General features: G+C 42.7%; 1 protein-coding gene across 2 annotated transcripts in view; it reads left to right on the forward strand.

Annotated features, from left to right (window-relative positions):
* Window positions 1-13752, forward strand: part of CDH20 (cadherin 20) — a 222160-nt gene extending 208408 nt beyond the window's left edge. For both annotated transcript variants that reach the window (XM_512160.7, XM_024350914.3), the window contains exons 10-12: window positions 3303-3420; window positions 8254-8505; window positions 12458-13752. In XM_512160.7, the coding sequence (XP_512160.3) occupies window positions 3303-3420; window positions 8254-8505; window positions 12458-12963 (876 nt within the window). In that variant the 3' untranslated portion in view covers window positions 12964-13752. The remainder of the gene's footprint in view (window positions 1-3302; window positions 3421-8253; window positions 8506-12457) is intronic.
* The last annotated feature ends 3976 nt before the right edge of the window (window positions 13753-17728 follow it).

Consider the following 17728-nt stretch of genomic DNA (forward strand, 5'->3'; position numbering starts at 1 on the left):
TACTTGTTGGATACTGTCGTCAGCTTCACGTCTGACAAGTCCAGATACATGCTTCCCTCTTAGTAAGCAGCCTTGAAGGAAGCCCATAAAGAAATCAGATAACATACTTGGTGATGGCCAAGGGCGGAATGAAACCAGCTGAGCAGAATATTGCACGACAAGTGGGGCTGAGGAAGAAATCTGACCTGCTGGGAGAACAGAGAGCAGGAGAGCGGGCCATGCGCTCCCAACCCAGACTTAGCGATTTGTATCTTCACTCACTCATGCTTTAAAGCCCTGTAAGCAACCAGCTCTGTGCCTCAGGCCCCAGTCTCACCAATATATACACAATACGCAGGCCAGATATTCTGAACGACTTTCCCAACTATGTTTATCAAATTACGTAGAATCACCTATGTGTAACATGCCTCAAGAAATATGTTACCTCTCTATGTGTTTGGCACTACAAGCAAGCTGAAAAGTGCCGGCTCTGTCTCCAGGCGGGATAGGACAGGAGGGTAATCCTGGAGTGTGAGCAGCACTGATACTAGGATTGGCTGTGAGCAAGTTTATCTCCATTAGTCTCCTGGCCCTCACCTTCCTGGGAACTCCATTCCCCCTACTTTCAGGTTCAACAGTTGGGGTCTCCAGGAGGCATACCCTGAGATGGAGTTCCAGTATAAGGTGTTTATTAAGGAGGGCCCTTGGGGCCAGCACCTGTGGGAGGGAAGCTAAGGAAGCAGGACTGGGCAAAAGAAGTCCAGCTGCCATGCAGACTAACTGCCTCAGCTGACTTCTCAGAGAGTTCCAGAACTAGAGTTTCCCCAAGTTGAGATGGGATAGCCAGACCCGTATACTATCACATTAATTAGTCACTGGATGTCTGTCGCCCTGGAAGGATGTGGTGACCGTGGGTGTCTTAGTCGGTTTGTATTGCTATAAAGGATTACCTGAGGCTGGGTAATTTATAAAGAAAAGAGGTTCATTTGGCTCATGGTTCTACAGGCTGTACAAGAAGCATGGTGCCAGCATCTGCATCTAGGGAGGGCCTCAAGCTGCTTCCATGCATGGAGGAAGGGGGAAGGAAGCTGACATGTGCAGATCACATGGTGAGAGGAAGCAAGGCAGGAGGGGAAGGTGCCAGGCTCTTTTTAACAATCAGCTATCACAGGAACAAAGAGAGTAAGAACTCAACTCATCACCAGGACGACTGCACCAAAACATTCATGAGGGATCCACCTGGATGACTCCAACACCTCCCACCAGGCCCCACCTCCAACAATGGGGATCAGATTTCAACATGAGATTTGGTGGGGTCAAATATCCAAAACGTAGAAGTGGGTAGGTGGCTCTCTGCAATTGGCAATCCCTAAAGGGACTGGTAGGTGACGGGGAAAAATCCTTCATTGAAGGGGGATCTGAGCAACACAGTGTCCAAAAGGCCCCCTGATGGGAGCTCGCCCTACCACCACCCCCAGTTATTTAATCTTCAGCATATTGTGAGAGTAGCTTTAGCTCCCCTAATTTACAGATGAAGAAATATAAACTAAGCAAGCCCAGCTGGGACCTCAAACTGACCTTTGATATCCTGGTTCCTATGGTGGTAGAAGCACAGCTGGCTTTTAAACAGCAGGATTGGCAAGTCTACAGGGCTGGGCCCAAGATGGGTAGGAATAGTTTGTGCTGTTGCTTGGTAGAAGAGGAAACACATATGAAGGAGGCTGCCGTTCAATACCTCTTCTGTATCCCCCTCAGCCTGCCAGCTCCCGTTCCAGTCGTCTGTTTCACACAGATTTCTTTAATAGCTTTTACATCATGGTCTCCACAGACTTCATGCAACTTACTCCTTTGAAAAACATTATGGAAAAGGCAAAACGTGGCCAGTGAGTCCAAGAGGAAGCCACCTGACCTCCTGCTCTCCCCACTCCAGAGTTCTGCTTCTGACTCTTGTCTGTTCTGCATTTCCACTCTGGGGATCCTGTGCTATCTTTGCTAGCTCTCCCTCCTGCCAACAAAATGTGACTCTCTGTGACCCATTCCCTCATGTCTGTTTTCTGTTAACCTGACATGGCCAATGCCGATGGGTCACTCACTTCTCTTCAGGTCATGGTCGTTCTTCAATAGGGGCTTCTTAAAGACAGCAATTTAGCCCTGAAATATTGGGCCAGTGATGAGGTTAAGTAGATGAGGTGAGAAGAAAATATGGGGTCAAGCAGGACTTTGCGGCACCCGAGCCCTTTAACTCAAAGTCTCTTATTTTTTAGACTGCCTAGAAACGGCTGGCCGTGGTGGAAGAATATATGTTATTTTGATGTCTAACATCTGAAGTATTTAGGTAACATTTATCCTATGCCTACTAACATACTCAAGCCCAACCCTAAAGCAAAATTAAATCCCGAGGTGTGTGATGGCATGGAGACTGTGCAGGGAAGTTTCACATGGAACGGGAGAGTTCCCTTATCCCCCTTGCAGAACAGGGGTGTGCCCTGCTGCTCAAACCCCTAGGGGAAGCATGCAGACGGGCAGGTGCAGAAGCCATGGGGAGCGCTTTTGGGCTCTGGCCCAAAGGCAGCGTCTAGGACTCCTGAAGCCCAAGTGGGCGTGTGTGACAGTGTGCTCGCTCTCAGCTACGCCTTCTGCAGACGGCTTGTATTAGCTCAATAGACCCTCTGCCTTATCACAAGGACACAGGGCCAGTGTGACAGCCTGAGTTCTTGCCCAGTGAACTGGAAGAATCAGATCACACATGGGCTGGAAGGCTGAGTGCAACGTTTATTGAGTGGTGAAGGTGGCTCTTAGTGAAATGGATGGGAAGCCAGAAGCGGGGCATGGAGTGGGAAGGTGATCTTCCCCCGGATTTGGGCTGCCCAGTGGCCAGATTCTTCTCCAACTGTCCCGGGCTGAACTTCCCTTGGCATCCGCATCATTCCACCATCGCTAGTCTGCCAGTGTCTGCTGGTGTGCTCCTCTTCTCCTCTCAACATCCAGCTGCTTGTGTCTGTGCCCGCTAAGGTCTCAAGTTCATATGGGTACAGAATGGGGGGCGTGGTGGGCCAGAGTGGTCTTGGAAAATGCAACATTTGGGCCCAAAAACAGGAGTTCCTATTCTCACTTAGATCCGTGGGCACAGGCCAGAGGATGGACCCCTCGCCAGGAACCCTGCCCTTCTCTACCCAGCATTTCCCTGCCCCTCTCCCATACCAATGATATCCTTCTCATAAGGTAAAACATCCCACCATCGCGTTTCCGGGTTTGGGATTTAACTGGGCCCTGGTGCTTTTTCCTTTGGCTCCAACTCACCTGATTTCATGTCCCTCCCTCAGCTGATCCAGACAGTGAGTGCGGTGGACCAAGATGACCCACGCAATGGTCAGCATTTCTACTACAGCTTGGCTCCTGAGGCTGCTAACAACCCCAACTTTACCATAAGGGACAACCAAGGTAATCAGGTGGATGGTTGGCTATCTATGCTTTTCTACAGCATAGGCCAGCTACTTTGGGTTACTGTCTTATGCAAACAGTATCAAAGGCTACCTGTTCCTTACCAGCAGGGAGGATGTTAATAATTCAGTGTATTTTTTTTTTTTTTTTTTTTCGAGATGGGGTCTATGTTGGCCAGGATGGTCTTGAACTCTTGGCTTCAAGCAGTCCTCCCATCTCAGCCTCCCAAAGTGCTAGGATTACAGGCATGAGCCACTGTGCCCAGCCTCACAGTGTCTTTTAAAGTTTTGTTTCAGAACAACAAACACAGAGAACCCTTTGCCAACTCTAAAACTCATTCAGTCAGTAAGTCGACAGATGTTTACTGAGTGCCTGTCCCGTGCCAGAAACACTGCAAAGCACAGAGGCAAAATCCTTCATTCCCACTGGTAGCAGCCCTGTTCATATGTTCTGTAACAACGGGAAAAATCTGAGAAAGACAGAAAGTGATCTAGGATAAAAAATAAAATAAAATAAAATAAAAAAACCCTGGGGGCACATTTCTAGGCAGAGATCAAAGCAGGAAACAGTAAAAAGCTCTCCAAACAAAAAGGAGACAAGGATAATAGAGATAACAAAGGGCAAATACAGGACCATAAACACAGTTTTGGCACTGAAACAGCTTTATTACTTTAGAATGATTTAGAGAAATACTTTCAGGTAGGGTTCCCTATCCATAAACTGGCCCCCGCTATAGCTTTGATGGAACAGAATTCTAGGCCCCTCTTTTCCAACGAGCATTCAGACCAGCTAAGGGGCTCATAGACCCAGCACACACTTCTTTGGGCACAGATGGGAAAAGGAAGGACTTTTGTTCTGTAGCCAGATGATTTGCTTCAAAAGAAAAAAAAAAGGTCAGGGCAATGGAAAAAATAAGTTAAACTGTCAAATGAACCTCATCTGTTGTTAACTCTGCTGCCAGCTAGCCAGCTGACCCTGGGAAGGTCATCACTTCTCGAGACTGCAGTAGCCTCATTTTCATTCCGATTCTAAAATATTAATTGCCGATTTGTAAAAATCTAAGCAAAGGGCAACAAAAAGTCATGATTAGGTTAGGCACGCCTGATTTTAGTTTCAATCATCAATTATTTGAGATTAAAAGTATTACTTCAACCCCACATGACAGTTTTCTGCTGTAAAACTTGAGAATCTCAAACCTGTTTTCTTCTAAATGGGAAAGCATTCTTCTAAGTCATCCCTTCAACCTCCTACATGTCATCATAAAAATACTATAATAATTCTGGAAGGAACGGTAATATGAATTATAAAGGCAGAAATACTTCAATTAAATATCCTGAAGTTTTTATTGGGTCACAATTTTGAACTATTCATTTATCTGCTTCATAGGGAAACTATTCCCGCAAAAAGTGCTTTCAACCTAGGATTGGCTTTACAAAGGCAACCCTGGGGGGGGGGAAAATAACACATTGTAACACATTATATTTTTTCTTCAACTGTTCAGCTAAGCTATCATTCTAATGAGTGAAACAAAATGCAGCAAAATGCTGCAAATTTCTTAAAGAGGACTTTGGGCACCAATTTATGGAACCAATTCCTTAAAAAGATGGGCCACCGGCACTGGATGACTATAGTAAGACGTGACTCATCTCGTGGAAGGTTTCCCAAAACAGAAGTCAGCACATCTTCAACAGAAAGCATGAACTCTTAATCTCCAAATGACAATTTATCTCACGAGTATCCTTTACTGAGGCTCATTTTAAAACTGAACAAGTCTAGGCACAGTGGCTCATGCCTGTTACTCCAACACTTTGGGAGGCTGAGGCAGGAGAACTGCTTGATACCAAGAGTTCAAGACCAGCCTGGGCAACACAGCAAGACCCTGTCTCTGAAAAACATATTTTAAAAATTAGCCAGGCATGGTCGCACACACCTGTAGTCCCAGCTAGTTGGGAGCCTGGGACAGGAGGGTCACCTGAGGCCAGGAGTTTGAGATCAGCCTGAGCAACACACCAAGACCCCATCCCTAACAATTTTTTTTAATTAGCCAGACATGGTGGCATGCACCTGTAGTCCCATCTACTTGGGAGGCTAAGGTGGGAGGATCACTTGAGCCCAGGAGTTCAAGGCTGCAGTGAGCTATGATCAGACCACTGTACTCCAGACTGGGTGACAGAGTAAGATCCTGTCTCTAAAAAAAGCCACCACAACAAAAACTGACTAATATAGGGCAGATCTACTGTCAACTACCTCTGTTCCTGTGCCTGAAACATGATGTCCTTTTATGAACACAACAGGGCACTATCTCCAGTAAAGCCTTTTTCTACTTTTCAGCCCCAAAACATTATGAAAAGAATTATGTGTATATAGTACTTTACAGTTTCAAAGTATTTTCCCATACCCTATTTGATATTTACAATAATTCTGTGAGGCTTTAAGGAAGTTATTAATCCCTCTGATTCTTATTGTCCCATCTGATAGATGAGGAAAGTAAGCAAATGGCCCAAGACCAGAGTCAATAAGCTGAATAAGCATTAAAATTGGGATTAGAAATTGAGTCCTGTTTTACCATGCCCCTCCACTACACCCCCGCCCCCCACACACAGTGTTCTGTGTCACCTTAGGAAAAAATGCTGTTTCCAAATAAGTTACTAAAGTCCTCATTATTACATTCAACAAAAATTTTCCAAGTGGCTACTATATGCAAGGCCCCTTCCAGCACTGGACTCAGCAATGTGATGCTCTGATATTTTTCTTTAATCTTAAATAATTCTTAGATCAAGAAACATATATATCGTAGGTATAATACTTTTATGAATTTCGGCTCTAGTAAGACTTTCTAAAAGTCTCATGACCTCACCTGGATTACATCAAAAAAATAAAAAAAAAGTTCTGATTAGAGAAAAACCTGCTTTCTGAAAAAACAAGCAATTAAAACTACAAAGTGGAATTGATAGTATTTAGCTATTAAGTCTGGAACACAGAAAGGCGCACAGGTTGTTTGGTAGGTGGAAATATGAATATAATCCTCAGGTTGGCATCCTTTCTCCACTGAGAAGAAAATAAGAGGTAGCCTGTATCAAAGCAGGAAGAGGTTATGCTTATCTGAATTTTTTTGACAGTTAATATTACTAAACTAAATAAGCAGTTATATAGCACAATGGAACGTGTACATGTTTTGGAGCCAGAGAGACCAGAATTCAAATCCCAGCTCTGCTACTAACTAGGTTAGTGGCTTCAAACAAATAATAAAATCACTCTAGGCCTTACTTCTATTTCTGAAAAGGAGTAAGATTATTACTATGTCCAAATTGTGAAGATTGAGTGAGATACTGCATGCAAAGTGCAGGTACATAGCACATGAGCCTTTAGTAACAATAGCTGTTAGCATAAAAAGCAGAGTGGAGGAGGAAAAGTTAATTAAGGGGTAATGTGTTACTCAGAATAGCCCAGGTTATGCTACGGGAACTACCACGAAAATCTCAGTGGCTTAGCACAACTACAGTTAATTTCTTGCTCACATACAGCCTACTGTGGGTCTGAGCTCAGCGTCCCAGGCCGCCCCGCTCTGCATCTCACACCCTGTGGTTCTTTCTCAGTAACTACAGCAAGGAAAGAGCATGGAGACTTATACACCAGCTCATACAGACTTCTGCCTAGAAGTAACACAAATCACTATTGCTCATCAACTAAAGCAAATCACACAGACATACCTACATTTAAGAGGATAGAAAAGTGTAATTCTTTATTATGTCCAAAATGGGAAGAAGAACCAGAAATATTGATAATCACTAATAATGTTTTCTTAGGTTAGGCTCTCAGAATTTTTTGTGATGTTCTAGACTCTTTCCTATGAAATATGAAACACATCCATGGGACCTCTGTGTTGGTGGTATTAGCTTTGAGAATCACTTCTTGCATGTCCTACTACATCTCTCAAATTTTTCCTCTGCTGAAAATAATCTGAGCTTTGCAAAAGTATATCTACTTTAGAATTCAAACCTATGCCAGGAAACTTCAGAACGTAGATTTTTAAAAATGAAAACTCCCACAACACAATATGTGAATATAAATGTAAACACACATGTACACATCCCAACTTTGTAGAAAATATCTAATAATTTGACGAATCCCCTTTAAAACTGGAGGAAAGATTTCTAGTATTGATCAGTAACAAAGTTTCACCAAGTTCATTTTAACTGCTTAAAGTGAGACCACCAACCCAGGAGAAATAACAAGGTGTGTCATATGATTAGGGGATTTCAAAGAAGCTTCTACTAAACGAGCAGGTTCTTTAGGAAACACAGGAGGTGGTGACTGCATTTCAGAGGCATAAAAGAAAATAGTAAAAGACGTGAATTCCAGACAAAGTGGCAAAAATAAGTAATCTGCCACAGTCACACAGGCTCCTCAGCATTCTTTTCCTGGAGGCGCAAAGCAGCACTGGGGCCTTGGCAAGCTGCTGAGCAGGAACAAACAGGGACCACGAGTCACCAGTGATTGTTCTTTTCTGTCAAGCTTTCCCAGGGACATTTTTGCTAGATCTGAAGTCTGACAGTTTGCCTTGGGCACTTTATGTCACAAAGGATAAGACAGACTCAAAAAAAAAGAGGCTTTCTCTTCTTAGGCCTCAGGGTTTTGCCTAAAAGCAAGCAAAAAGCATGGTTTCTGAATCCAAATGCTGATCCAGGCAAACCCGCCATGGTTGACCACTACCAGGGAACATCTGACTATCCTCTTTGCTTCCTACACCCTGCCCCTGCCCCGCTGCTTTCCTCAATCCAAGAAATTAATTCATCTTCCCTTTTCCAATCCTGGAACCCCTCCTTCTTTCAGATAACACAGCACGGATTCTAACCAGGAGGTCTGGTTTCCGGCAGCAGGAGCAGAGTGTCTTTCACCTGCCTATCCTGATAGCAGATAGCGGGCAGCCCGTGCTGAGCAGCACAGGCACACTGACCATCCAAGTGTGCAGCTGTGACGACGACGGCCACGTCATGTCCTGCAGCCCAGAGGCCTACATGCTCCCAGTCAGTTTGAGCCGGGGCGCCCTCATTGCCATCCTCGCCTGCATCTTTGTCCTCTTAGGTGAGTAAGGGGCTGCTTTCCCTTCTGTGGAGTCCTGCCAGTGCTCACTCAGACATCTGTTCATTACCTTCCTGACACAGCTATTCAGAACTGGTCTTCCACACCTTGCTTACTCAAAAGATGGTAGAGTGAGGCTGCAAAAAACAGTAAAGAAATTGAGGACAGTCCCTTCTTTGAGGTGTCTGTGGCAAGATCAAAGCACATATACTTATAAAGTATCTACTATGAGCTGGGGCACCACACAAGGTGCTAGGATTAATAAAACAGACAAGTCCTGGCCTTCCTGAGTTTACTTCAGAACAAAGCAGGTTCATTTTGACATCATAGAATCAAAATTACAATTTAGACAGGATTTGATGATCACCTCTTCTAACCCCTTCATTTAAGTAGTAGCTAAGTCACAAACGGGTAAGTGACAGGCTCAAAACCAAAGTCAGAGGCACAGCCAGGGCTGAAATGCAGGCAGGCCATATACACTGGGCACCCCTGTGGCTCAAAGGCACTGCCTTTCTCCTAAATGCTCATCCCGATTCTGGAGGTGGTATTACAGGAAGGGAAGAGGGATAAGGTATCCTGGTTGGAAAAGTGACAGGGATAGATGCCACTTCAAACAGGGTAGTCAGGGAATCGCTTACTGATAAGACCTTTGAGCAGAGAGCTGAAGGAAGTGATGGTGTGAACCACACAGATTTCTGGAAAATAAGCTGTTTGGGGTGATTAGTACCCCTCCCAGGCACCATGGCCATCCAACCAGGAACAGTGACTAAACAGGGTCAGTCTGCCTCTGCTGATGAAATAAGGGCATAACAGGCTAGTAGTGGCAGAACACTACTGGGGTAAGGAACCCTTCCTTCTTCCTCTCAAGTCATACTGCAAGGTGGCTCCCCAACTCCCTGGTATGTAAGGCCATCCTTGCAATTCTTTTCTAATTCCACACTCAAAAACAGTGAAACAAAAACACCTAAACCAACTCTTGCAAAAAAGAAAGTATCTGTACATATATCCTTGCTCTTCTTATTGAACTAATCTATAGCATATATATCATGCTTAGAGAAAAACAGATTTAGTAGATACTAGTATTATTCAATACAAAAGAAGTCCGAGTTTTCTGAGGGAAAAAGCCCTGAGGATTGAAATTAGAATAGAGGTACAGATATTCATATACACCCTTGATCCCAAGTTCACCTCTATACCAAGAGACAGACCAAAGAAAGAAGTTCCTGTGTAAAATGTCAACACTTGATTTTCTAGGTAGGTCCGTACAATGTGCTTCTCAAAATACATTTAAAAATACAACATGTGGTTTAATTTTGTTGTTTTAGTTCAGTCCTACGTAAAGAGAGGAAGAGTATAAATAAGTAACCTTTCTAAGTTCTTGGATCCCTGTGTCAGAGAAAATTGTGATGGTTTCTGGTCCCTGACTGCATTGACAAGTAAAACCTCCCTGCAATTCCTTGAGTTTCCATAAGGTGGCATTGGGAGTCCTTTAGCACAGAAGTGGACGACCTGTAAGAGGCCTTTGAAGAAACTTGTTCCTGGGAGGAATTTCCAGACTGGCTGTCCTGACTTCTATCTTTGGAAAATGTCGAAGTTAAAAGTTCACCCTGGCCCACAAAAAGCCATCATTACAGAAATACTGATTTAAAGAGACTGGCTTGGAGAGGCTAAGTTAAAAATGGTGTGCAAGGGACAATTTATTTTATCCCTTCCCACCCACGATGATGTCTTGTCTTTTAAACTGTACAGAAAAAGTAAACAGTTTTCAGGAGCTAAATTGAGCAGAGCTGTCATAAAATCCTCACAGTTTTAAGTACCCTTACTTCTAAGAGTACACATCCCACATTAAAAATAATTCATCAAACTTTAAGATTTGACTTGCATTTGTTAACAAAATACTATATTTTATAGACAACTAAATAAATTAATTCTGACTTCCTGGGTTTTTTTTTTTTCATGTCTCATATATGTATCTAGTGCCTAGAAAATCTCATAAGCTCTACGCACCGTGCCTATAGTACACGAAGAATAAACCATCCCTAGACCTAATTCTCTTCTGTCAGAGAAGCCTTTCAGCTGAATAAGACCATTTTCCTCAAAATCTGATTTTCAGGGCATTATGTAATATTTGTTATCTAATATTTGTTATTTACCTAATTAGATTACCTAAAAAAAAAAAAAGACGTAGCTGTCTTTATTTTTCAAGAGACGGACGAGTTCTATATAAACGGCCTAATTCTCTGTGACCATCAGAATTCTCTGCAGCAAGGTATTCAAAAGACTTCCAATTTTGCTTCCTAGCGTTATCCGAAATACCGCCCCTACCACTTCAAGGTCACCTCTGTGAAGCCCTACCCAGTCTCCCAGGTAAAATTCACTGGCCCTGCCTCTGTACTCTCCCAGTGACACCTGGGGCTCTAACAGCCCTTATCACTGTCTGACTTGCATTAATTATCAGCATCCATAATCTCCTTAAATTACAAGCTCACAAGAGCAGAATCCATGTCACACTCAATATTGTTTCCCCATTGCTTAGCATAGAGGATTAAAAATATTTGGGTTTAATAACTTTACTGAATCCTGCAAACACAGCATGCTCACTTCGAATCTCACGTCTCCGACCTGCATCAATCCAAATCACACTCCAACCTTTCATGCTCGATTCAAGCCCACGCTTCCTTAGAGTCCTATTAGTCTCTTTTTCTCTAGGAATCCCACCCTCCTTTCAGTCCACGCCTCGTATTTTTGCACACAGGGAAAATACACACGAGCATATCATCGTTTCCTGTGTATGTTTTGTCACCAAAGCTATCTGGGAAAATATTACGTGTTAATGTCATTAATTGCAATTTATAAAAAAGCACATCTACATTCAAAAAAATTTTTAAATCATTGTTGTGAGTTTTATTAGTCTGTATTCTTTTACTGCATGTATGAATGTACTCCACTTTCTCCCCTTGGATAAACTGGGGTCTTATTTTGCAGTGCTGTCAAAACTGTCACTGTTCACCAGCTATAACAAAGCACACCAGAAAAAAAAAAAAATCAATAGCAGTTCTACAGCTAAAACCTCAACACTCTTCCTGGAAAACGTTTTCAGAGAGATAAATAGCTCAATGGGATTATCTCTATCTCTCCTTTAAACCCCAGCGAACACATTCTAGGGGGGAAAAATGCATTTGTTGGGATAAAATTTTATCCAAACCTGCAAGGGCACATCTAACAGTGTGGTGTTTCTTTGATAACATGATGAATTATATAATAGGCCACTGCTCATTCTCTGCCTTCCATAAATACCCTTGGGTCCAGAAAGCCACAACCACTTCTTTAATGAAAGGCTTCTCTGAGGAACCTGAGTTTATTGGACCCCAGGGATCACTTATGTTCTGTTGTTTTTTAGAGGTATAAAAAGACTACAACTTTGGTGCACACTTAGCATGTGTGTCTCTATGCATATTAAGATATGATTATATACAGAGTAGAATCCTATTAAGATGCTAATATACGGAAGCAGAATTCCACCTACATAATAAGACTTTCACATTATAAAAGAATGTATATTTATCATCATATAAACAGAGCACGTGATCTGGTCCTTAGAGTATGTTGGTCCATAGCAGGCCTTTGTGCTTTGTTAGTGGGATTTTAAATTGGGTGTTAGGTGTAGACACACAATTTCAAAACAGCAAGCTGATGCTAAGCGACTATATGCAACTTTTTCTAATTAAACCATTTGAAGAAATACAGGGCTTCGTTGTCCACAACCTGACTTACAGAAAGAGAATAAAGTGGACTTAAATTAGAACTCCCCGAGGTTTCAGATATCCAAAAGCTATCTCTGAGCCCTCCACTCGGTAGCCCTTCCCCTATCCGTGGTGGATCAAGACTATTTCTAGTCACCGCACACACAGCCACACCTCCTCGGTAAACACACTCTCCTTTTTGTTCCTGGCAGTGCTGGTGTTGCTCATTTTGTCCATGAGGCGGCACCGGAAACAACCATACATCATCGACGACGAGGAAAACATCCACGAGAACATCGTCCGCTACGACGACGAGGGCGGCGGCGAGGAGGACACCGAGGCCTTCGACATCGCGGCCATGTGGAACCCCCGGGAGGCGCAGGCGGGGGCCGCCCCCAAGACGCGGCAGGACATGCTGCCCGAGATCGAGAGCCTCTCCCGCTACGTGCCTCAGACGTGCGCAGTGAACAGCACCGTCCACAGCTACGTGCTGGCCAAGCTCTACGAGGCCGACATGGACCTGTGGGCGCCGCCCTTCGACTCCCTCCAGACGTATATGTTCGAGGGGGACGGCTCTGTGGCGGGGTCGCTGAGCTCCCTGCAGTCGGCCACGTCGGACTCGGAACAGAGCTTCGACTTCCTGACGGACTGGGGGCCCCGCTTCCGGAAGCTGGCCGAGCTCTACGGGGCGTCGGAGGGACCCGCGCCGCTGTGGTGACGGAAGCCAGGAGGCAGGCGCGCGTCCAAATCCAGACGTTCTCCGCGGGTGCTCCGCGGACAAGGTGCAGCCAACCACACGAGCAATACTGTGCTGGAGAGTGAGAATGGGGGTGAGCAGGCGAACAGAGCTCTCTCTGGATCAGCTTTACTTGGGTAGATTAAGTTAAATAAGCAAAAGGAAACCCAGAAGGAAGAGGGCAGAATCTTTAATTACCTTTTTTTCTTTTCTTTTTGATTTTTCTGACACTGTGTGCGAAGGCTTGGAGTCCAAGGTGTTCTGACAAGGGTGGCTTTTCTCTGCCATTCGCTAAGGCCTTTGTCACTTTTCCACCACAGAAAGGCTCTGGCCTTGGATACAGAGATGCCAATTGAAAGCAGAAAGTTCTACTCTCGTATCTGTTTTTTATCTTATCTTATTCTCCATTTAAGAGTTTTGCTGGCTCAAACCACAGAAACCAACCCACAAGAAAGAACAAAAAACTTGTTACTCAGTGAAATTAACCTACTTGTTCTGGGATGGATGGAATTTCCCGTAACCCTTTTGAGACAAGGTTAAGACTGAATCAGCCTTGCATGGGGGTGGATGGGTGGGAGGGTGGGTGAAGGAAGAGACATTGACTTTATGCTCAAGTTTAGTGGCTGAACCAAGAGATGTTGGCATTACAGCTCATCCAACGCCATCAAGTTAGAGTGCTCGTGTCTCCTCTCAGCTCTTTAACTGTGCCCCTGCAAAATTGTTCAGAATGAAACCAGAAAAATCTGCCTCTTTTGCACTGTAGATGTCTCTTCCATGTGCCAAATGTGGAGATTAGATGCTACAAATGAAAGCCAAATAAAAAAGAAGTATCTGACAAAAGCATGGGTTAGAGGGCTTTCCTAATCTGTGTGAGGTCAATCCAAGGGATGTTTACATACTGTAGATAACCTACTTGAACAAAAATCAGTATTATAGAGAATAAATGGATGTAAGAAAATTACATGTACAAGTTTTGTATATTTGTTAATAATTTTGGTAATAAATATGATGTACTGCATCTCAGTACCTTAGCACTTCTTTTAATAAAAGTTAAATAGAAGGAAAAGTCTACTGTGAATTTGTTTAATTGCTGAACAGGTAGAAGATGACTTTGTAATCCTGATCTAGCCTCAGGCTCCCGGGGTTGGGGCTAATTTGTAAGGCAAAAGCAATGGAAAAGAAGTGTGAGGCTGCATTCTATTTCAGTCGCTAACCGTATGAACATTATGGTTCAAACTGTTAAGCTTTTAATGAACACCCTTCATTTCTTCATCCCTGAAAAGAGCAAAGGGTGGTTTGGTAATATCAACTATACAATGGTGAATTTAGCCCATATTTTTCATTTTGCAAAAGGTTATTACACATAGCCCCCAATGAGGCAGGCTACTGTGCTACTTACATCTCTATTTCATTGGCAAATTGAGCTCACAGATGGTTGAAACCATATTTTATTCATCTTTCCTTTTGCTACAATAGCTAGCATACTCTTCTGCATACAGTAGGTGCTTAACACTTGGCTACATGATGGGAGGGATCTCTATTTGACATTCTATTACTAAAAAATATTTTACACAACTATCCTCACAATTGAGGACAAATTGTGAACAAAATCATTCCCTGAGAGCCTTGATTATAGCAACAGTTCTTAAATTTTAATGTATCAGAATCACTTGAAGAAATTGTTAAACTACCTCACCCCTAGAATTTATGATTCAGTCGATTTGGGGCAGTTTGTATTTCTAACATGTTCCCAGGAGATGCTGATGCTGCTGGTTCAGGAACCACATTTTGAAAACCTCTGATATGTAGTTACTCACTCTCTAACACATGAAGATTAAACTATATCCCCATCTGTACTGGGTCCCATCTTCCTGCAGAGTGGTGTTGTGAATTGTTTTCTCAGTAAAACATGAACAGTTTACAGAAATGTATGAGAAAGCTGATGAGGGTCTGGGAGGCAGTAGGATGTGCTTTTTTGCATATCACATATTACATGGTACCATTACGTGGTACATTAACAGCCACCAAATTCTCTTCAGCCTTCAGCATACTAACCCTTTCTTCCCATGAAAGGCAGGCAGCTCTCACACATCCTCTTCAAGGATAGAGTGCAATGTAAAAATAAATACATTTAACAAAGCAAAAGAAAAAGCATGGACTTGAGTCCAAACTAGGCTTTACAATATACCAATTATATGGATGTAGGCAAATCAACCTCTATAACATTCTTCCTTCCTACCACAGCCCTGAGGATAATTTTGTGAGTATTTCACTTTGTACTGCTTATGTTACAACTGAGAACAGCTGTTATCCTAACCACACGGGGTTATCATGCCCCACATCCTGCAAATGTGGTCCCCATGATATTGGGCATGAAGTGATTAAACAAAATCTCCTGAATCTTCTGGTCCCTGGGAGGATATTTAACGGTGTAATACAGGAAGCGTGATTGAAGCACAAAATAGATCTATTTCAGCGTCATACTCTAAGCTAAGAGATTCCCACTCCAAATGAGTTTTAAAATTCCCTTTCTACTGCCACAATGTAATACAAATGCTGATCCCTCTGGGAATAAAGAAAAAGAAAACCATCATCATCTCTATACAGACAATGTGATCAGGTTAGGCCAGAGAGCTGTAAAATTATTCAGCCATTTCTTTGTCAACAGGTATGACAGCTAGCCTATAATTTACATGTTGGAGGGAAACAGGAGAATCTGTAGAAACCAATTGATGAGACTCAATCTGAAAATGTATTCTGAATAAGAACACAAGCAAAGATAAAAATTAGCAATGAAAAATTTGAAAAAGAGAATATCTTAAAAAGAGAATATTCAAGCATGGCATATAGCAAAGACAAACATGGGGTGGTTCACACAAGAAAGAATCTATGAATCCTGAAAATGGAATTCAACAAGTTAAAAATCAGTGCAGGCACATTGATTAAAAGTTGTCATTAATTCACTAATATTGCAGAACTAGGCCTTGATGACAGAATTCACAGTATTTCCATATAGTGCTGGGACTATATGAATGTAGGACAGACACACTTTACAAGCAGTTCTCATTGCAGATTGACTCGCTGTCATATCCATTTGTCATTTTTACAATAAAGAACCTTCAACAGATTATTATATATAAATATCTGGATTGGGGAAGCTTCTGCTTTATTCTTAAAGATCAAGTTTCTGATAGAGGAAGTCGATAAAATTAGGCCAAGTGGTCCTCTTTTATTTTTTATTTTTTTAAGTTATACTTTAAGTTCTAGGGTACATGTGCACAACGTGCAGGTTTGTTACATATGTGTATATGTGCCATGTTGGTGTGCTGCACCCATTAACTCTTCATTTTCATTAGGCATTTCTCCTAATGCTATCCCTCCCCCCTCCCCCCACCCCACGACAGGCCCTGGTGTGTGATGATCCCCACCCTGTGTCCAAGTGTTCTCATTGTTCAGTTCCCACCTATGAGTGAGAACATGCGGTGTTTGGTTTTCTGTCCTCGCGAAACTTTGCTCAGAATGATGGTTTCCAGCTTCATCCATGTCCCTACAAAGGACATGAACTCATCATTTTTCGTGGCTGCATGGTATTCAATGGTGTATATGTGCCACATTTTCTTAATCCAGTCTATCATTGATGGACATTTGGGTTGGTTCCAAGTCTTTGCTATTGTGAATAGTGTCACAATAAACATATGTGTGCATGTGTCTTTATAGCAGCATGATTTATAATCCTTTGGGTATATACCCAGTAATGGGATTGCTGGGTCAAATGGTATTTCTGGTTTTAGATCCTTGAGGAATCGCCACACTGTCTTCCACAATGGTTGAACTAGTTTACACTCCCACCAACACTGTAAGAGTGTTACTATTTCTCCATATCCTCACCAGCACCTGTTGTTTCCTGACTTTTTAATGATCGCCATTCTTACTGGTATGAGATGGTATCTCATTGTGGTTTTGGTTTGCATTTCTCTGAGGGCCAGTGATGATGAGCATTTTTTCATGTGTCTGTTGGCTGCATAAATGTCTTCTTTTGAGAAATGTCTGTTCATATCCTTCGCCCACTTTTTGATGGGGTTGTTTGATTTTTTCTTGTAAATTTGTTTAAGTTCTTTGTAGATTCTGGATATCAGCCCTTTGTCAGATGGGTAGATTGCAAAAATGTTCTCCCATTCTGTAGGTTGCCTGTTCACTCTGATGGTAGTTTCTTTTGCTGTGCAGAAGCTCTTTAGTTTAATTAGATCCCATTTGTCAATTTTGGCTTTTGTTGCCATTGCTTTTGGTGTTTTAGTTATGAAGTCCTTGCCCATGCCTATGTCCTGAATGGTATTGCCTAGGTTTTCTTCTAGGGTTTTTATGGTTTTAGATCAATATTTAAGTCTTTAATCCATCTTGAATTAAATTTTGTACAAGGTGTAAGGAAGGGATCCAGTTTCAGCTTTCTACATATGGCTAGCCAGTTTTCCCAGCACCGTTTATTAAATAGGTAATCCTTTCCCAATATCTTGTTTTTGTCCAGTTTGTCAAAGATCAGGTGGTTGTAGATGTGTGGTATTATTTCTGAGGGCTCTGTTCTGTTCCATTGGTCTATATCTCTGTTTTGGTACCAGTGCCATGCTGTTTTGGTTACTGTAGCCTTGTAGTATAGTTTAAAGTCAGGTAGTGTGATGCCTCCAGCTTTGTTCTTTTTGCTTAGGATTGTCTTGGCAATGTGGGCTCTTTTTTGGTTCCATATGAACTTTAA

The sequence above is a fragment of the Pan troglodytes genome, chromosome 17, assembly GCF_028858775.2.
Source record: "Pan troglodytes isolate AG18354 chromosome 17, NHGRI_mPanTro3-v2.0_pri, whole genome shotgun sequence".
Taxonomy (NCBI): Eukaryota; Metazoa; Chordata; class Mammalia; order Primates; family Hominidae; genus Pan; species Pan troglodytes.